The 20,763-nt window shown below is 41.4% G+C and overlaps 1 protein-coding gene and 8 non-coding genes across 9 annotated transcripts; all 9 read left to right on the top strand.

The window, feature by feature from the left end:
- The first annotated feature begins 303 nt into the window (after nt 1-303).
- Nucleotides 304-517, top strand: LOC148831241 (small nucleolar RNA U3). Its single transcript, XR_016091431.1, has one exon. It is a non-coding gene; the product is annotated as a small nucleolar RNA U3 (small nucleolar RNA).
- Nucleotides 518-1,434: 917 nt separating this feature from the next.
- On the top strand, nt 1,435-1,648 carry LOC148831240 (small nucleolar RNA U3). Its single transcript, XR_016091410.1, has one exon. It is a non-coding gene; the product is annotated as a small nucleolar RNA U3 (small nucleolar RNA).
- A 914-nt stretch (nt 1,649-2,562) lies between these two features.
- LOC148831239 (small nucleolar RNA U3) lies at nt 2,563-2,776 on the top strand. Its single transcript, XR_016091428.1, has one exon. It is a non-coding gene; the product is annotated as a small nucleolar RNA U3 (small nucleolar RNA).
- A 914-nt stretch (nt 2,777-3,690) lies between these two features.
- Nucleotides 3,691-3,904, top strand: LOC148831238 (small nucleolar RNA U3). Its single transcript, XR_016091411.1, has one exon. It is a non-coding gene; the product is annotated as a small nucleolar RNA U3 (small nucleolar RNA).
- A 915-nt stretch (nt 3,905-4,819) lies between these two features.
- On the top strand, nt 4,820-5,033 carry LOC148831237 (small nucleolar RNA U3). The gene has a single exon (XR_016091409.1). It is a non-coding gene; the product is annotated as a small nucleolar RNA U3 (small nucleolar RNA).
- Nucleotides 5,034-5,950: 917 nt separating this feature from the next.
- Nucleotides 5,951-6,164, top strand: LOC148831236 (small nucleolar RNA U3). Its single transcript, XR_016091408.1, has one exon. It is a non-coding gene; the product is annotated as a small nucleolar RNA U3 (small nucleolar RNA).
- A 914-nt stretch (nt 6,165-7,078) lies between these two features.
- On the top strand, nt 7,079-7,292 carry LOC148831235 (small nucleolar RNA U3). Its single transcript, XR_016091397.1, has one exon. It is a non-coding gene; the product is annotated as a small nucleolar RNA U3 (small nucleolar RNA).
- Nucleotides 7,293-8,207: 915 nt separating this feature from the next.
- On the top strand, nt 8,208-8,421 carry LOC148831234 (small nucleolar RNA U3). Its single transcript, XR_016091407.1, has one exon. It is a non-coding gene; the product is annotated as a small nucleolar RNA U3 (small nucleolar RNA).
- A 6,883-nt stretch (nt 8,422-15,304) lies between these two features.
- LOC148831233 (uncharacterized) lies at nt 15,305-20,431 on the top strand. Its single transcript, XM_088921229.1, has 7 exons — nt 15,305-15,377; nt 15,771-16,166; nt 17,460-17,924; nt 19,109-19,207; nt 19,321-19,345; nt 19,436-19,470; nt 20,149-20,431. The coding sequence occupies exons 1-7, from the start codon at nt 15,317-15,319 to the stop codon at nt 20,343-20,345; spliced, it is 1,278 nt and encodes a 425-aa protein (XP_088777355.1). The 5' UTR covers nt 15,305-15,316; the 3' UTR covers nt 20,346-20,431.
- The last annotated feature ends 332 nt before the right edge of the window (nt 20,432-20,763 follow it).

The raw sequence follows: 20,763 nt of genomic DNA, 5'->3' as shown, positions 1-20,763 counted from the left end.
CTTTACTCAAAACACGTGTATGATAAGATGGTGGAAAGGGCTGGAAGATCAGCACCGATGACCTCGCGACATATGTTCACAAGACTGCCCAGCTTGTTCTTGCCTCTCGGATTCAGGTTGCCAAAGCAGCAGGTCGGGGTAAAAGTGAGTACAGATTCAAGGAAGGACCGATAGAACAAAATGACTCGTCGACCTTCAAATACTTAAGCTGTCTTAAGAAAAAATGAACCCATTGAAACTGCTCACCACGACTGGAATTGCTTTCAGGTTTACTGGGGTGCGCTGCTCGAGGGGTGGCGAGCTAAGACTATACTTTCAGGGATCATTTCTATAGTTTGTGACTTGAGAAATGCGTTTCGAAAGTGTTTGGTCTCGCCAACCACGAGGAGGATCCATAGTGTCTCCTCCTGAGCATGAAACGGGTCGGGAGTGTTGCTTCAGGGCAGCTGTTCCCGACCATTGATGATCGTTCCTCTCTCTTGCTGGCTGAGGAAGAGGGAGACACATTCTGAGTGGGTGGCTCTCTTGTACTGGTGTAAAGGAAGAACTTTCACAAGTGTCGAGTAAGTCATACTGGTGTCTTTTTTCAAATCAAAAAGTTCTTCTTTTCTTTCATGAAGACTGCGCCGCTAATATGACCCTGCCCGTTTGTTTGATCAAAGCTGGTTATTTAAGGATGAACTGATAAGTGGTATTTTTTCATCAGTTCTCAAGTTTAATGTGAGTAATTTGTCATTGTTTCCGTTTATTTTAGTAATGGCATATTTTAGCTATAAACAAGGTTCTTTCTGATGAGGGTTGTGAGAACGTATCTTGAGAGCCAAGGGGGTGCCGGCTGCAGCAGAGGTTAGAGAAAGAGAGAGTCTTTATTATCCCTTGGGGGGGGCAAGTTGCTTTACAGCAGCAGTGTTGGTGTACAGATGGACAGAAGAAAAAAAACGACAGGAACAACAACAATAGACATACATATTTGCATAGAAGGTCAAGTGTGAAGTAACGATATGGCTACAGGTATGAATGAGAACTTAAATCTGTTGGTTTTGGAGCTGGGGAGTCGCTATCTGCTTTCTGATGGGAGTAACTGGAAAGTATTAAACAAGGGGTGTGAAGGATCATCACAGTCGGATGTTGCTTTACTCAAAACACGTGTATGATAAGATGGTGGAAAGGGCTGGAAGATCAGCACCGATGACCTCGCGACATATGTTCACAAGACTGCCCAGCTTGTTCTTGCCTCTCGGATTCAGGTTGCCAAAGCAGCAGGTCGGGGTAAAAGTGAGTACAGATTCAAGGAAGGACCGATAGAACAAAATGACTCGTCGACCTTCAAATACTTAAGCTGTCTTAAGAAAAAATGAACCCATTGAAACTGCTCACCACGACTGGAATTGCTTTCAGGTTTACTGGGGTGCGCTGCTCGAGGGGTGGCGAGCTAAGACTATACTTTCAGGGATCATTTCTATAGTTTGTGACTTGAGAAACGCGTTTCGAAAGTGTTTGGTCTCGCCAACCACGAGGAGGATCCATAGTGTCTCCTCCTGAGCGTGAAACGGGTCGGGAGTGTTGCTTCAGGGCAGCTGTTCCCGACCATTGATGATCGTTCCTCTCTCTTGCTGGCTGAGGAAGAGGGAGACACATTCTGAGTGGGTGGCTCTCTTGTACTGGTGTAAAGGAAGAACTTTCACAAGTGTCGAGTAAGTCATACTGGTGTCTTTTTTCAAATCAAAAAGTTCTTCTTTTCTTTCATGAAGACTGCGCCGCTAATATGACACTGCCCGTTTGTTTGATCAAAGCTGGTTATTTAAGGATGAACTGATAAGTGGTATTTTTTCATCAGTTCTCAAGTTTAATGTGAGTAATTTGTCATTGTTTCCGTTTATTTTAGTAATGGCATGTTTTAGCTATAAACAAGGTTCTTTTTGATGAGGGTTGTGAGAACGTATCTTGAGAGCCAAGGGGGTGCCGGCTGCAGCAGAGGTTAGAGAGAGAGTCTTTATTATCCCTTGGGGGGGGGCAAGTTGCTTTACAGCAGCAGTGTTGGTGTACAGATGGACAGAAGAAAAAAAACGACAGGAACAACAACAATAGACATACATATTTGCATAGAAGGTCAAGTGTGAAGTAACGATATGGCTACAGGTATGAATGAGAACTTAAATCTGTTGGTTTTGGAGCTGGGGAGTCGCTATCTGCTTTCTGATGGGAGTAACTGGAAAGTATTAAACAAGGGGTGTGAAGGATCATCACAGTCGGATGTTGCTTTACTCAAAACACGTGTATGATAAGATGGTGGAAAGGGCTGGAAGATCAGCACCGATGACCTCGCGACATATGTTCACAAGACTGCCCAGCTTGTTCTTGCCTCTCGGATTCAGGTTGCCAAAGCAGCAGGTCGGGGTAAAAGTGAGTACAGATTCAAGGAAGGACCGATAGAACAAAATGACTCGTCGACCTTCAAATACTTAAGCTGTCTTAAGAAAAAATGAACCCATTGAAACTGCTCACCACGACTGGAATTGCTTTCAGGTTTACTGGGGTGCGCTGCTCGAGGGGTGGCGAGCTAAGACTATACTTTCAGGGATCATTTCTATAGTTTGTGATTTGAGAAACGCGTTTCGAAAGTGTTTGGTCTCGCCAACCACGAGGAGGATCCATAGTGTCTCCTCCTGAGCGTGAAACGGGTCGGGAGTGTTGCTTCAGGGCAGCTGTTCCCGACCATTGATGATCGTTCCTCTCTCTTGCTGGCTGAGGAAGAGGGAGACACATTCTGAGTGGGTGGCTCTCTTGTACTGGTGTAAAGGAAGAACTTTCACAAGTGTCGAGTAAGTCATACTGGTGTCTTTTTTCAAATCAAAAAGTTCTTCTTTTCTTTCATGAAGACTGCGCCGCTAATATGACACTGCCCGTTTGTTTGATCAAAGCTGGTTATTTAAGGATGAACTGATAAGTGGTATTTTTTCATCAGTTCTCAAGTTTAATGTGAGTAATTTGTCATTGTTTCCGTTTATTTTAGTAATGGCATGTTTTAGCTATAAACAAGGTTCTTTTTGATGAGGGTTGTGAGAACGTATCTTGAGAGCCAAGGGGGTGCCGGCTGCAGCAGAGGTTAGAGAGAGAGTCTTTATTATCCCTTGGGGGGGGGCAAGTTGCTTTACAGCAGCAGTGTTGGTGTACAGATGGACAGAAGAAAAAAAACGACAGGAACAACAACAATAGACATACATATTTGCATAGAAGGTCAAGTGTGAAGTAACGATATGGCTACAGGTATGAATGAGAACTTAAATCTGTTGGTTTTGGAGCTGGGGAGTCGCTATCTGCTTTCTGATGGGAGTAACTGGAAAGTATTAAACAAGGGGTGTGAAGGATCATCACAGTCGGATGTTGCTTTACTCAAAACACGTGTATGATAAGATGGTGGAAAGGGCTGGAAGATCAGCACCGATGACCTCGCGACATATGTTCACAAGACTGCCCAGCTTGTTCTTGCCTCTCGGATTCAGGTTGCCAAAGCAGCAGGTCGGGGTAAAAGTGAGTACAGATTCAAGGAAGGACCGATAGAACAAAATGACTCGTCGACCTTCAAATACTTAAGCTGTCTTAAGAAAAAATGAACCCATTGAAACTGCTCACCACGACTGGAATTGCTTTCAGGTTTACTGGGGTGCGCTGCTCGAGGGGTGGCGAGCTAAGACTATACTTTCAGGGATCATTTCTATAGTTTGTGACTTGAGAAATGCGTTTCGAAAGTGTTTGGTCTCGCCAACCACGAGGAGGATCCATAGTGTCTCCTCCTGAGCGTGAAACGGGTCGGGAGTGTTGCTTCAGGGCAGCTGTTCCCGACCATTGATGATCGTTCCTCTCTCTTGCTGGCTGAGGAAGAGGGAGATACATTCTGAGTGGGTGGCTCTCTTGTACTGGTGTAAAGGAAGAACTTTCACAAGTGTCGAGTAAGTCATACTGGTGTCTTTTTTCAAATCAAAAAGTTCTTCTTTTCTTTCATGAAGACTGCGCCGCTAATATGACACTGCCCGTTTGTTTGATCAAAGCTGGTTATTTAAGGATGAACTGATAAGTGGTATTTTTTCATCAGTTCTCAAGTTTAATGTGAGTAATTTGTCATTGTTTCCGTTTATTTTAGTAATGGCATGTTTTAGCTATAAACAAGGTTCTTTCTGATGAGGGTTGTGAGAACGTATCTTGAGAGCCAAGGGGGTGCCGGCTGCAGCAGAGGTTAGAGAAAGAGAGAGTCTTTATTATCCCTTGGGGGGGGCAAGTTGCTTTACAGCAGCAGTGTTGGTGTACAGATGGACAGAAGAAAAAAAACGACAGGAACAACAACAATAGACATACATATTTGCATAGAAGGTCAAGTGTGAAGTAACGATATGGCTACAGGTATGAATGAGAACTTAAATCTGTTGGTTTTGGAGCTGGGGAGTCGCTATCTGCTTTCTGATGGGAGTAACTGGAAAGTATTAAACAAGGGGTGTGAAGGATCATCACAGTCGGATGTTCCTTTACTCAAAACGTGTATGATAAGATGGTGGAAAGGGCTGGAAGATCAGCACCGATGACCTCGCGACATATGTTCACAAGACTGCCCAGCTTGTTCTTGCCTCTCGGATTCAGGTTGCCAAAGCAGCAGGTCGGGGTAAAAGTGAGTACAGATTCAAGGAAGGACCGATAGAACAAAATGACTCGTCGACCTTCAAATACTTAAGCTGTCTTAAGAAAAAATGAACCCATTGAAACTGCTCACCACGACTGGAATTGCTTTCAGGTTTACTGGGGTGCGCTGCTCGAGGGGTGGCGAGCTAAGACTATACTTTCAGGGATCATTTCTATAGTTTGTGACTTGAGAAACGCGTTTCGAAAGTGTTTGGTCTCGCCAACCACGAGGAGGATCCATAGTGTCTCCTCCTGAGCGTGAAACGGGTCGGGAGTGTTGCTTCAGGGCAGCTGTTCCCGACCATTGATGATCGTTCCTCTCTCTTGCTGGCTGAGGAAGAGGGAGACACATTCTGAGTGGGTGGCTCTCTTGTACTGGTGTAAAGGAAGAACTTTCACAAGTGTCGAGTAAGTCATACTGGTGTCTTTTTTCAAATCAAAAAGTTCTTCTTTTCTTTCATGAAGACTGCGCCGCTAATATGACACTGCCCGTTTGTTTGATCAAAGCTGGTTATTTAAGGATGAACTGATAAGTGGTATTTTTTCATCAGTTCTCAAGTTTAATGTGAGTAATTTGTCATTGTTTCCGTTTATTTTAGTAATGGCATGTTTTAGCTATAAACAAGGTTCTTTCTGATGAGGGTTGTGAGAACGTATCTTGAGAGCCAAGGGGGTGCCGGCTGCAGCAGAGGTTAGAGAAAGAGAGAGTCTTTATTATCCCTTGGGGGGGGCAAGTTGCTTTACAGCAGCAGTGTTGGTGTACAGATGGACAGAAGAAAAAAAACGACAGGAACAACAACAATAGACATACATATTTGCATAGAAGGTCAAGTGTGAAGTAACGATATGGCTACAGGTATGAATGAGAACTTAAATCTGTTGGTTTTGGAGCTGGGGAGTCGCTATCTGCTTTCTGATGGGAGTAACTGGAAAGTATTAAACAAGGGGTGTGAAGGATCATCACAGTCGGATGTTGCTTTACTCAAAACACGTGTATGATAAGATGGTGGAAAGGGCTGGAAGATCAGCACCGATGACCTCGCGACATATGTTCACAAGACTGCCCAGCTTGTTCTTGCCTCTCGGATTCAGGTTGCCAAAGCAGCAGGTCGGGGTAAAAGTGAGTACAGATTCAAGGAAGGACCGATAGAACAAAATGACTCGTCGACCTTCAAATACTTAAGCTGTCTTAAGAAAAAATGAACCCATTGAAACTGCTCACCACGACTGGAATTGCTTTCAGGTTTACTGGGGTGCGCTGCTCGAGGGGTGGCGAGCTAAGACTATACTTTCAGGGATCATTTCTATAGTTTGTGACTTGAGAAACGCGTTTCGAAAGTGTTTGGTCTCGCCAACCACGAGGAGGATCCATAGTGTCTCCTCCTGAGCGTGAAACGGGTCGGGAGTGTTGCTTCAGGGCAGCTGTTCCCGACCATTGATGATCGTTCCTCTCTCTTGCTGGCTGAGGAAGAGGGAGACACATTCTGAGTGGGTGGCTCTCTTGTACTGGTGTAAAGGAAGAACTTTCACAAGTGTCGAGTAAGTCATACTGGTGTCTTTTTTCAAATCAAAAAGTTCTTCTTTTCTTTCATGAAGACTGCGCCGCTAATATGACACTGCCCGTTTGTTTGATCAAAGCTGGTTATTTAAGGATGAACTGATAAGTGGTATTTTTTCATCAGTTCTCAAGTTTAATGTGAGTAATTTGTCATTGTTTCCGTTTATTTTAGTAATGGCATGTTTTAGCTATAAACAAGGTTCTTTTTGATGAGGGTTGTGAGAACGTATCTTGAGAGCCAAGGGGGTGCCGGCTGCAGCAGAGGTTAGAGAGAGAGTCTTTATTATCCCTTGGGGGGGGGCAAGTTGCTTTACAGCAGCAGTGTTGGTGTACAGATGGACAGAAGAAAAAAAACGACAGGAACAACAACAATAGACATACATATTTGCATAGAAGGTCAAGTGTGAAGTAACGATATGGCTACAGGTATGAATGAGAACTTAAATCTGTTGGTTTTGGAGCTGGGGAGTCGCTATCTGCTTTCTGATGGGAGTAACTGGAAAGTATTAAACAAGGGGTGTGAAGGATCATCACAGTCGGATGTTGCTTTACTCAAAACACGTGTATGATAAGATGGTGGAAAGGGCTGGAAGATCAGCACCGATGACCTCGCGACATATGTTCACAAGACTGCCCAGCTTGTTCTTGCCTCTCGGATTCAGGTTGCCAAAGCAGCAGGTCGGGGTAAAAGTGAGTACAGATTCAAGGAAGGACCGATAGAACAAAATGACTCGTCGACCTTCAAATACTTAAGCTGTCTTAAGAAAAAATGAACCCATTGAAACTGCTCACCACGACTGGAATTGCTTTCAGGTTTACTGGGGTGCGCTGCTCGAGGGGTGGCGAGCTAAGACTATACTTTCAGGGATCATTTCTATAGTTTGTGACTTGAGAAATGCGTTTCGAAAGTGTTTGGTCTCGCCAACCACGAGGAGGATCCATAGTGTCTCCTCCTGAGCGTGAAACGGGTCGGGAGTGTTGCTTCAGGGCAGCTGTTCCCGACCATTGATGATCGTTCCTCTCTCTTGCTGGCTGAGGAAGAGGGAGACACATTCTGAGTGGGTGGCTCTCTTGTACTGGTGTAAAGGAAGAACTTTCACAAGTGTCGAGTAAGTCATACTGGTGTCTTTTTTCAAATCAAAAAGTTCTTCTTTTCTTTCATGAAGACTGCGCCGCTAATATGACACTGCCCGTTTGTTTGATCAAAGCTGGTTATTTAAGGATGAACTGATAAGTGGTATTTTTTCATCAGTTCTCAAGTTTAATGTGAGTAATTTGTCATTGTTTCCGTTTATTTTAGTAATGGCATGTTTTAGCTATAAACAAGGTTCTTTCTGATGAGGGTTGTGAGAACGTATCTTGAGAGCCAAGGGGGTGCCGGCTGCAGCAGAGGTTAGAGAAAGAGAGAGTCTTTATTATCCCTTGGGGGGGGCAAGTTGCTTTACAGCAGCAGTGTTGGTGTACAGATGGACAGAAGAAAAAAAACGACAGGAACAACAACAATAGACATACATATTTGCATAGAAGGTCAAGTGTGAAGTAACGATATGGCTACAGGTATGAATGAGAACTTAAATCTGTTGGTTTTGGAGCTGGGGAGTCGCTATCTGCTTTCTGATGGGAGTAACTGGAAAGTATTAAACAAGGGGTGTGAAGGATCATCACAGTCGGATGTTGCTTTACTCAAAACGTGTATGATAAGATGGTGGAAAGGGCTGGAAGATCAGCACCGATGACCTCGCGACATATGTTCACAAGACTGCCCAGCTTGTTCTTGCCTCTCGGATTCAGGTTGCCAAAGCAGCAGGTCGGGGTAAAAGTGAGTACAGATTCAAGGAAGGACCGATAGAACAAAATGACTCGTCGACCTTCAAATACTTAAGCTGTCTTAAGAAAAAATGAACTCATTGAAACTGCTCACCACGACTGGAATTGCTTTCAGGTTTACTGGGGTGCGCTGCTCGAGGGGTGGCGAGCTAAGACTATACTTTCAGGGATCATTTCTATAGTTTGTGACTTGAGAAACGCGTTTCGAAAGTGTTTGGTCTCGCCAACCACGAGGAGGATCCATAGTGTCTCCTCCTGAGCGTGAAACGGGTCGGGAGTGTTGCTTCAGGGCAGCTGTTCCCGACCATTGATGATCGTTCCTCTCTCTTGCTGGCTGAGGAAGAGGGAGACACATTCTGAGTGGGTGGCTCTCTTGTACTGGTGTAAAGGAAGAACTTTCACAAGTGTCGAGTAAGTCATACTGGTGTCTTTTTTCAAATCAAAATATTTAGATCAAATCAGGTTGGAAGTGTTGCTTCATGGCAGCTGTTCCCAACCATTGATGGCCGTTTCTTTCTTTCTCAAGCAGGTAAGTAAGGAGTGTGTTTTTTTTACACATTTTGTACTGTTTTCTATACATTTATTTGCTAACCTATGTATTTTAAATCAGAATACTAGTTGTGGTATTATCATAGTTATGCTCTTTCTGTTAGGGAAAACCTTTAAAAGCGGTTTCTTAAAGCACATTAACAGCATTAAATAAAAACTCTTCTATAAATGAAGATGTGGAGTCTTGATTTGGAAGTGGTGGAAGGTTATTCTCTAATATCATTGTGGGTGGATTTCTAGAGCTTTGGGGCAATGCAGGTAAAGACCCTGTCTCCCATAAAGTGTAGATGGGTTTGGGGGGCAGATAGGAGACCAGAGTTAGAAGAGCGAAGGTTGTGAGGTGGAGAGTAGGACGATAGTAACTCAGGTAGGTTCTGAGGTCCCAAACCGTGGAGAGCCTTAGGTAAGGACGAGGAGTTTAAAGTAGACACGAAACCTGACAGGAAGCCAGTGCAAGGACTCCAGTATAGTAGTATTGTGATCACTTGCAGAGGACATGGTCAGTATTCTGTCTGCTGAATTCTGAACATACTGTCATTTGTTCGGTGGGGATTTACATACCCCAGTAAGGGTTGGCGATCAGTAAAGTAAGACTGGAATCATTTAAGAGGAATGTCATTAACCGCAAGTAGTCTCAAGACGAGAAAGTTAGATGTCAGGGTTAACAGTCAAAAGCAGTATTGAGTTCGAGGAGTATAATGGTAAGCAGAGTGTGTTCCAGGTACAGAAGGGAGAGTAGATTGTTCATGTCAGCGCCAGTGCGGGACGATTTAGCAGCCTTGTGCCAGAAAAGAGGGCCAGTAACTCAGCTAGGGGAGGTGGAAGAAAACAGTGTCTAGAGCTGCGATGGATGTATTTCATTAGATGCAGGATCCCAATGTCCTGGCAATGCTCATAGGACAAGCATCCCTTATCCAGTGAGTGAAGGTGGGTGCAACTAACTGACTATTAGAGAAAATGTGATTATGAGGGACACCAAAGATACCTATAAAAAGAGAGGTCTTGAGGGGCACATCTGAAGTCTTTGGAAGAGATTCAAATCTAGACTTCCAAGATGACTTCAGTGCCAAATAAGACCTGTACATGTGAAAGAGAGTAGCAGGGGCCTGCTTGCTCTTATCATGCTTAGGTCTGATGTTTGGGAAAACTTTAACCAGTTTAACATTAGAAAAGTGGAGGTGGTGAACTACTTTGAACTGTATTAAGCTATGCCTTGCACATATAGATGGAGAATGTATTCAATACGGTATAGTTTCACATATTTCTTCAGAAAGTTCAAATCCTTAAATCTGATCCCATAGGAATTTCACAGTACAGTAGCTAATGTCGTGCAATCCAGAGACAGTATAGAATAATACATCTGGGAAATGACAGCCCTTTTTAAACTTCTTTAGGAGCTCGCAGATCGACCTAGATATATGAAAGACCTTGAAAACTGTGGCTTCCCTATTCTGTACTTTCAGTACCTTTTTTTTTTCCTCTTTTCCCTTTGGCTATCTCTTCCACATCTCTGGTTTCCATTTTCTACTCCTTTCTTTCTGTCCTTACATTATTGTAGGATTTATACAGTTTGCTTAGGTATCAAGTCTGTTACGCCATGATTATTGTTCACATTTGTTCAATGTTGTATATGGTACCATTTAATATTGTTTGTTTTTTCTGAGAAACCAATAAACAAATTGAACATAAAAGGGTGGAAGAAAGAAAAAATGAATGTATTAAGTGAATGACAACAAGCAAACTGCAGGCTAGGAGTGGCAGCCAGATGTGCCTGTATTCCCCCTCAGCTGGAACTGGAAGTTTTGACTGAGTACATTGTAGCTTTAATTCAAACTTCCAAATCAAAAACAAATTTTGGGTGTTTATAATGCTTATGTTATTATATTTGTGCTAAAATGATTAATATCTTGAGTTTTTCAGAGCCATTAACTTGGCTTAAAAATTTGCATCCACAATAATAGAATAAATGATATTTCTGGAGTTTAGAAGACATCACAAAGTTTCTCGGTCTTCATGGGATTAGGTGGCATATTCAGTGGGCGTCCCCTCGTCCTGGAGAAGCCCATTTCAGTTGTTAGCTCTCTAAACATCCTATTATTTAAAGGTTAGGAGCACAGTTTCACACAATTCATCAAGCAATTGAAGTTTCCTTGAAAAGGAGGTGGCTTGTAGGCTAATGGGTAGGTATTCTGATTTTTATAAAAAATGATCTCTTAATAGAGTAGCACTGTGGTGCAGTGCTGAGGTCCTTGGTTCAATTCTGGACCTGAGGTGTTCTCTGTGTGGAAAAGATATACTGACAAGTTAATTGAGCCTGGAGTGTGCATGTCTGTGTCTGTGCCCTGCGATGGACGGGTGTCCCGTCGAGGGTGTGTCCTGTTTTGCACCCACCGCTTGTCATATCTTAATGACGTAATTGAACACACCATCTGAACCAGTTGTTTCAGGATACTGGAAATCCGTAATCTGAAGGCCACCTATAAAACATCCTGGACTGGGACTCTCCAGAACTGGGCTCTGAGTTAATTGTGAAAAGGACATTGGACAGTGTCGGAAGCTGATGTATTTCAAGCATTTTAATTTTAGAAGTTACATGCTAAAGTGGTGGTTACAGAGGCCATAATATAATATAATAAAATATAATAATATTATTATAAAACAATATTAAAAGAATAAATTCAATCCTTTCAGATTTTGTACTGGTTTATTCTAAAAACCCCTTTATTATTATTTTGTCACTTGTCTAGAATAAATAAATTTACTGTATATGATTATAATTTACATTGTTTTCCACTTGATATTTCAAAGATATTTTTACAATATCTTTTAACACATGAATATAAACCTGCCATCCATTTCCCCAAAAGAAAAGAATAGAATTGAAGTGGACTCTTGTTTTTTACAAAAATATTAGAAATGAAATACTAACAGAAAAAGTTTACTAGTATAGCACAGCAAAGGTTTTCGGATGCTGTTACCAATGCGAAATAAAGTACAGTACCCTTCCTGTCCTACACTGACAGCCTAAAGGTTAACAGTGAAACACAAACTGAAGGACACACGTGGAGAATACTTGGCAGTGTATAAACAAATCTGAGAGCAGGAGACAAAAGGTTGTGGGAGAGTGAAACCAACAACTCATCCCAAAGCACTTTGATCCACCACTGAAATGCGCTTCCACATGGGTGAGCAGCCACTCTGGGTCTGCCGCCCCACTGCACTGTAGATCAAACAGAGAAGGAGGCACTGTTTAACTGGTTGAGTTAAGGGAACGTTATGGGGGATATAATCTCTGACACATGCCCTGCAATTTATAGGAAAGTTAAAAGTTTTTTAAGATCTCACCCAATTGGCCATATTCCCCTCCAAGATGTCAGCGTCCAAAAACTGGAAGATTTCGTTGCACCCCAGAACAATAGGCAGACCCCTGTGGGCATTTTAACATCAGCCCAAACAAGGAAGGTGTGGAAACACACATCCTCTAAGTGTCTATGCAACGTTCACAGAGACTTAGCCTGGAGTGTCGTCCACCAGTGCTTACCGGTGCGAACTTTCTTGTACCGTAGGGGCCTCACCCCCCCAGCCCTCGCTGCGATAGGGTGGGCTGCGGTGAGGAGGAGACTGTGACCCGTCTCCTGTGGTCCTGCTTTTTTGCTAAGGCCTTCTGGGCCCAGTTTGAAGACTGGTTGCAAGCTCTCTCGCCCCAATTTTCCCCGACTGCTGCTTTCGTTATATACGGCGTCAGATGACACGTCAGGAGGAAGTTTGACAGGATCTGGGCCGTGGTGAACAGTGGGAAAGATGCCCTGTGGAGAGTGAGGAACATGGGGGTGTTCAAAGGCATCGAGGTCCCGGTCAAGGCAGCAGGTAGCCTGGCCCTGTTCATCACCCGAGAGAACTATTACCTCAGAGATCTGTGGAGAGAAGGGAGGGAGGAAGCAGAAAATCTGTGGGAAATAGAGGGCATAGGACAGTATCTCAAGAAGCTGTGAAAAACATTATCATGTTTAAGTAAAGAATGTGATTTGCACCAGAACAAAATAAATTGTTGCTATGTAACTGGTACCATGTCAAAACGTAATGAGATGTGATCATATACTGTATACTGTTTTAAGTATGTATATTAATGTAAAGCTTTCTAATTTGTGATTCCCTGTATTTTTTTGTGAAAAGAAAATAAAGTTCTTAAAAATCAAATCGTACAAGCCCAGTGAATAGTGGAAAGGATGCCATGTGGAGGGTGAGGAACATGGGGGTGTTCAAAGGCATCGAGGTTCCAGTCAAGGGAGCAGGTAACCTGGCCCGGTCCATTATTAAAGAGAACTATTACCTCGGAGATCTTTGGAGAGAAGGGAAGGAGGAAGCAGAAAATCTGTCTGAACTCCATGCAGATCTCCATAGACCAGCAAAATCCTCCTACGATAGCTATATCCACGATGTTCCTCTTAGATCCATGGTAGTGATACAGCATCCAACTCAGATGGTGCCCAGCCTGGGAGCCATCCGGACATGTGGGGAGGTGAATAGGATAGTTTGGTCAGAACAGATATATCTACAGTATCTGATAGGCCAACACAGAGACACACGATGGCATGTACAGCAGCACCAGCAGCCATGGCTGCAGCAGGCTATGATGTAAGGTGTGAGTAGGCTAGGCTGTAGTAATAGGTCTTCAGTCTGGATTTGAATACTGAGATCAACTCGGCATCCCGAACATGGGGTGGGAGACTGTTCCATAAGCTAGGGGCCCTGGAACTAAAGGCTTTACCGCCAACTGCTTTTTTGTGAATGCGTGGAATATGAAGAAGACCTGCATTCTGTGATCTAAGCGGGCGACTTGGATGTATATATTATTAAATTCCATTAGATAGACAGGTGCCTGACCTCTGAGAGCCTTGTAAGTAAGTAGAAGGATTTTGAAGTCCGCCCTGTACCTGACAGGAAGCCAATGAAGAGAGCTAAGTATAGGGGTTATATGGTCATACTGTCTGCTCCTAGTAACAATTCTAGCTGCTGCATTCTGAATGAGCATTTCTGAGATGTGTTCATATACTGTATACTATTTTAGTTTTTTTGTGATTATCAGTATTTATTTGTCAAAAGACAATAAAGTTGTTAAAAATCGTAAAAGCCTAAAGCATCAGATGGAAAGAATACCTTTTTAGTTACAAATTGTCATTGTGAATGCACAGGACCTACTCTTGCAATGCATAATGCCAGGGAATTCACAAGACAGTATGCTACAGTGCTACACACAAAGAAGAACAGAAGCATTTTTTTAAATAAAAATTGAGCATTGATGAACATGGCATTTGACAAGAACCCAGTAATATGTTAATTGTTAATTACTTTAAAAAATAGTCGACTGCTGCACCTTTCCCAACAGCTTGCAGTTGGGTATCAAGCATTTTCTAGCCATCTAAAAGCATCAAATCTGCTCCCTTTTTTAAATTTTAACAAACACATTCATATGTTTGGCATCTGATGCAACACTATTCAGTCTCTCCCTCTACCTCTTTATTTGTGACCAGATGTGCACAGCCATAAAAAATAGCTTGTTAATAATATTGGACTATGTTAATACTCAGATTTAATTTAGGAAGACTACAGAAAGCAATTGAAAAACTTCCCTGAAATGAGCTCAGATTAGCAAATGATGGTGCAATTTCTGTTCCCTCCAACACGTCTTGCATATTTACAAAAGAAGCTGTAGTATTTGAAAAATGGGATCTTAAACTCTGTGCTTCATCTCAATTCAACATTTTGCTTGATATAAAAGTATTTCTATGTGGTTATACTCTGTGACAGTCTGTCCCAAAACCATGTCAATTCCTCTTGCTAGCAAGCTCTTTAAGAGAGCTTTAAATGGGCTTTATTAACAGGTGGCTTTGCTGTTTTTCCCTTCTTGATTTCCAGGATGGCGTTTATATGTTACAGTAAGAACGAGAAACCGGCATTATTTAAACAGGGATTTCAATGTACTGAAATATTTCCTGAAATCCCTGATTGATTTTTAAAGGTTTTGTGAAGTTTGTGTTTTTGCTGTTACAAATACTGTATATGATGCATATCAATAAGCCCTTGTGTGTATACTGAAACATAATTCAAATCACATAAAACTGATATGATGTTTTTCATGAGTGTTTTCTCAATTGAAAATCTCTCATAATGAGCGGTTATTGAAGAGTTGTGAAACATTTCATAATATAGTTACATTTATAGCAATTAGTAAGCTATATTAATAATGACAGGAATTTAATAGTGACTTATACTAATATTATTCATATCTATTAACCACTATTTATGTAAATTTAATATAATATTTGTTGTAATTTGTACTGTAATTATTTTGTGTATGCTCTGTGGATGATATGAGCATCAAGATGTACTGTAACTTTGCTGTCTGATAACTATTCTCTGATGATCCATCATGGATCAAATACATCAGGCTTTGAAAAATTTACTCTTTTCAGTGCGTTCACTGTTGCTTTCCATGACTACAAGAATCGTGTTTTGCTCTTAGATGCTTGATAGTTGATGAAGATGTGACTTTATTATGAAGTGTTGCTGAGTTTTACATGCATTTTCATCCCCATAAAATCTCATGTACCCGAAACTAAGTTGGTTCCTCATTCAGTTTTCGTAACTTAAGACAAGGTTGATGTAATTCATGTAATTGTAGAGAAGATTGTGGAGGGATTTTGTCATAATATGATTGCCATGGATCCTGTGCATATGGGCATTTTTGTGTTTTTCCTTGGACAAGCGCAGGGTATGTAAAAAAGGCATTTTACTGGGCTTCTAAATTTAAGGAGGGTAAAAGAGAGGCGATACTTTTAAATAGAAAAGCACAGGAAATGTTTATTCCTAGAACAAGGAGAGATTTCAGTGGAAAGCTTTGCATGAGTTAGGTCCGCATAACGGTTTACGCATAGAATCTTTTCAACAGTCATTAGGAGATGAACTGGGATTATTTTGACTCTCATCTTCATCGCCAGTCAGGATTTCCCTCCTGAGTTCCCTTTTTCCTCCAGATAATTAGGTTTTACTTTCTCATTTGCATTTGCTGATACTTTAGACAAAAAAAATAACATTATTCTCAAGATGACGATACTCTCAACACATCACAACATTAATGTTATTTTTTTAACTCTTTATCCATTAGCGTCTGCGCAAGGAAACACATATTTCTTTTACCGAAAGAAGAGCGAGAGGGTGACAATGAACTGCTATCGGACACATGATGGAGGCAGCACAGTGTGGTACATGGATTTCGATTTCAACAACAGCGTGGATGTTGTGGTGAACTGCGCAAATGAAAACAAACGAGGTAACGTCATCTGTGCAGATGAAATGGAAAAAACGCCGATCAAAAAGGAGAAATGTAAAGAGATAGAAGAGGCCCTAAAGTGCGGAAGACATTCCTTGGAAGTGTTGAATCTCAAGACACTAAACGGAATGATTGCTTGTGGTAACAGTTCAAACCACCACAAAGTGGGGACTATCGTTGATTTTCGTGATGACGCCAACTATTTCTTCTTGGCACTGGCTGAAACACAAGGTGAGGCCACAGTTCTTTTTACTTTGAGATTTTACCTTTAAATTAGCTAGCTGTTTTCAGTTCAGTCAATTAACCCTAACCTGTGATACTGAAGGACTGGATTTTCCGATTTGTATAACATCCAGTAGCTGTAACCAGAGCACTGTTGACCTGTAGCCTACGAACATTGCTAACGTCTAGCCAGTTTCAATAAAAACATGTCTTTTTGTAACATTTGTTAAAAATAAAATGCAGACAGCTGACAGGAGATAAAATGGCTGATTAACAAGCTATGTATCATCTGATAAAAACAAATAAGCAGGAGTAGATTATTATAAATTGCCTAATAACGTTTAAGTAACAGATAGGGCAGTAGGTTTGCTCCTAACCATAGGATGAGGTAATTTGTCAGTTTAGGCAGCAAGAGGAAGTGGCTAGTAAGCTGCGGTTTTTGTAACAAATGTTTGTTATAAGTTATAAAAAAAGACCTGTCAGAGCACTCTTGCTCTCGTGCGCTGCTGCAACTGTGCCTTGACTTCAGTACTGAAATAAAGGCCTGATGATCTCTTCACCTCTGTAGCCTGGACTCTCTTTTTACCAGTCTCCAGAAGAGGTTTGAGCTCATCTTTCCGCCTTCAGATATGTTATAATTCATATATTGCACAAAGCAATAGCTTCATAGCTGTGATCACCTGGAAACCATAAAGCCAGAGAGCACCAGTACACACCCCACACCAGCTATCAGTGGGGAGGAGAACAGACTGATGTAGCCAATTCATCGATGGGGATTATTAGGAGGCCATGATCGGTAAACGCTAATGGGAAATTTGGCCAGGACACTAGGCCCCTGGGATTTTTGCATGACCACAGAGAGTCAGGACCTCAGTTTTATGTCTCATCCAAAGGACGGCACCTTTTTACAGTATAGTGTCCCCGTTGCTATACTGGGGCATTAGGACCCACACAGGCTCTACTAATGCTGCTTTTCCAGCAGCAATCTTAACTCTCCCCTGAGGTCTCCCCTCCAGATACTGGCCAGGCTCACACCTGCTGAGCTATAGTGGGCTGCCAATTGGGAGTTGCAAGGTGATATGTCTGCTGGCTTAAATACAATACTTCTTTCAAAGCCTATTAAAATGTTCACCATTAAACATAATGCTTTGAAATGATGTGTTTGGTACACACAGGCAAAGGTAAAATAGAGAAAATGAGAACATTGTTAATTAATTTGCTTGTTTGATTCTTAATCATCGTAATGTAATTCTGTCAGAGCTTAACTATTTTTAATGTTATTGTCTTCGTGTCTATTTTCAGGCTCAGAAGTTGTGACCAAACCTGAAACAAGTTCTGACTCATCTGTGCATGTAGCCATAGGAAATATCATTTCTCTTCCATGTAGATTTGACATATCACAGAGGAATCACCCCTATATTGTGTACTGGCTATGGTTGAGTATGGAGCGCAGTATTTGTATCCATTCCTATGGCTATTTTTATGGGGACTTCCACAACGACTCTCACTGTCGTGTTGACAGGGATATCTTGGAAAGGGTGCATTACCGATCTACGCCATTCCCCGAAACCCACTCCCACACCCTTAACATCACCAATGCCAGAGCTCCTGACAGTGGACGCTACCTGTGTGTGGTCAATGTGCTTGAATCCGAAACAAAAGTGAGGTGGGCTGTGATACAGAATGTCTCAGTTCTTGTGGAAGATGTAAAAATAGCTCTCCCACCTACAGAATCCACTAATCAATACTTCAAAATACACTACCATGGTAAGTGACTGCAATACTAATCTCTCAATATTGTTGGGCTGTGTATACCTCTTCTCTAAGTTCACCACACCTTTTTGAGAAAATATCATATTAAATGTAATTTCTATGGTCTGTTAATGGAGTAATCTAAGATAAGTACCTTGCTCAGGTGTCTCACTCAGCAACCAAACCCACCTTCTCCTTGTGAAGGGCCAGAAGCCCTGAGTACTCCACATCTGTTTAGTGACCTACGAGGCCTAGAATAGGAGACCATTTAAAAACGTCACTGCTATTTTCCTACTGGGAAAACAAAAAGAAAACATATATGCTTATCATGATGGTTAAGAATTTCTGAACTTGGCCAATAAAATATTTCAATTGGCTGCAGCATTATTTACAAAAATAAACAGTGCTATAAATCTATCCATTTTTTTCCATAACCTACTGATTGTAAAAAAAAAATGTTCCATTAAATCTGATATGTCTTCTTGGCCAGAACAAAACTTTCTTGTTTATTCTAAACAGGGATCTAGAATTAGGGACACTCAACACAAAGCTCTTCTCCTCTGTTGTTCTAATCTCAAGTAGTTATTACTTCGTATGTATTGATCCTGCTATCTAGTGGTGAAATAATTAAGGAGCTGATTCTTGCAAACATGTACAACGGGGTAGGTTAGAAAAGTACTCTTGCCATAGATATTTGGGAATTTGTTCAGGCCCTATACTAATATGTGTATTAATATATTAATTATGAATGTACTGTATTAAAATGAATGTTTCACAACAGTTCCAGTGACAACTGCAACAAGAGCCTCAGATTCCCTTGACTCTGTGGAGAGAAACATCAATTATAAATATAGTGTTAATATTAATTTAGCAATGTATGTTTATGTTTGCATCTTGGTTAAAAGTGATGAAAAATGGAAGTATCAGCTCTCTTAAGTGGCCTGCTAGGTGACTGGGCAAAAAGACGAGGCAAAAAAAAATGTGTGTTAAAGAATGCAAACCAGATTTCTGCTACATTTTAAGAGTAAGGTGGTCAAAATGCACATTTAATACATTTTGGATCATAGAGGAAATACTGCTGAGAAAATGTGACATTTGAATGCATCCCAGACTAAACTAGTATCTCAGCATAATGTGCCTTTGTGTAGGTGTAACCAACCAAGTATTGTTTTATAAGGTTATGTTTTATTTTATTTCAGACCGTATTATCCTGCTGTACACTGTGGGCCCTTTGGTGCTTGTGGCTTTCCTGGTTACAGTAGTCTTGGTCATAAGGAAGAAGTCAGACACCAGCAAGGGTACATATGGTACTTCTCATTCTATGCTATAGAATAAGCATAAAGAGAAAGAATGTGCTTGAGACAATGTTAACATATGATGTCTCCTAACTCTTGAATTCTTACTTTTACAGAGCCAACATTTATAAGGACACAGAGGTAATATATCACTAACCCCTCATCTATTTTGCAAATATTCTATTAATGAAATTCACAAGGACATAATTATGATGCCTTATTTATATACAGGCACCTGGAGGAAGATGACACTCAAGACTTTGAATGTGAGTACACTCTATCCTAAAAAAATGAAGAAATTATTATAACCTGGTTATAATATTGCAATATATATATATATTGCAATTGCTGCTCATAATTGTTTGTACACACACACACAGTATCTCTTGCATGATCTACATCAATCCACGGTTCATTTTCCAGAAACGTGGAGACAGAAGTTACTGTTTTTTATTTTTGTAGAGACCTGAAGTAGATGGGCAGAAGTATCCTTCTTAAGATTCCAAAAACGCTAAAGACAAACAGAAACATAGTTTTAATGTGAGATAAAGATGCTAGTGACCTGGAGTAAACAGGTTTGTTTCTGGGATGGTGGGGTGGATTCATTTGAAATGACAGAACTATGTGAACTATTACTATCTGGGGCGGTGTGGTGGCTAAGGATCTGCGCCTGTGGCTGGAAGGTTGCTGGTTCGTATCCAGCAGCCGACAAAGGAATCTTACTCTGTTGGGCCCCGAGCAAGGCCTTTAACCCCAACTACTCCAGGGGTGCTGTATAAATAGCTGACCCTACACTCTGACCCTAAGCTTCTCTCCCTGTCTGTGTGTCTCATGGAGAGCAAGTTGGGGTATGTGAAAAGACAAATTCATAATGCAAGAAATTATATATGGCCAATAAAGTGATCTTATCTATATTTTATTTTTTTCTTCCCCATCTGTGGCAGGTTCCCCCTATGCTGTAGGCAGAAGAGATGTCCTGCCTACAGCAGGAGAGTACTGTGAGGTGGATCTGACAGCTGAGAATGTCAGGCCTTCAGACAGGATGGATGAGGAACAGCCTGCTGAGTTTGCAGCAGAGGCCTATTCTATCGTCAGGCTCAACACTGAATATGAGGCCTCTGCTCCTCAGGGACCAGTCTGAAGTCTGGCCAAAAACAATCCAAACACACATTCTGAAATGTGAACGTTATTCAAATTATATTAACCCTTTTGCATTTGGAACATGCATGGAACCAGTTTCCTTCTGTCAGGAGGAAAGAATAATAAACATTCAATTTTGTCATGTGCCACTAACCTTTGGCTAAGTTCTTCAAAGCTTCACAATTGGAACAATGAAAGTTTAAGCAACATGAATGTGCTGGTTGTATGTCGCGGTGAATAGTGAATCATGAGTTTGTTTGGTTTTCCATGCTTTACGATGTATTGTTAACAGTCTGAAACCACCTCCTCATTCATTGTGACGATATTGTTTTTCTCCCTGGATTTTGCCTTGAGTAGAAGAGATGCATGAATCTGACCTAAACAGCAAAAGAATAACCATCATGTAAATGGTAATATTA

The sequence above is a fragment of the Atractosteus spatula genome, chromosome 7, assembly GCF_055471065.1.
Source record: "Atractosteus spatula isolate fAtrSpa1 chromosome 7, fAtrSpa1.hap1, whole genome shotgun sequence".
Taxonomy (NCBI): domain Eukaryota; kingdom Metazoa; phylum Chordata; class Actinopteri; order Semionotiformes; family Lepisosteidae; genus Atractosteus; species Atractosteus spatula.
This window is presented reverse-complemented; position numbering and strand designations above follow the sequence as displayed.

Excerpts from the sequence above, each read along its gene's own strand:
- LOC148831233 (XM_088921229.1), top strand. The coding sequence starts at position 15,317 with ATGATTGCCATGGATCCTGTGCATATGGGCATTTTTGTGTTTTTCCTT. Across the intron at positions 15,378-15,770 it reads TTTCCTTGGACAAGCGCAGG|CGTCTGCGCAAGGAAACACA; the intron begins GTATGTAAAAAA and ends TTTATCCATTAG. Across the intron at positions 19,471-20,148 it reads TGACACTCAAGACTTTGAAT|GTTCCCCCTATGCTGTAGGC; the intron begins GTGAGTACACTC and ends CATCTGTGGCAG.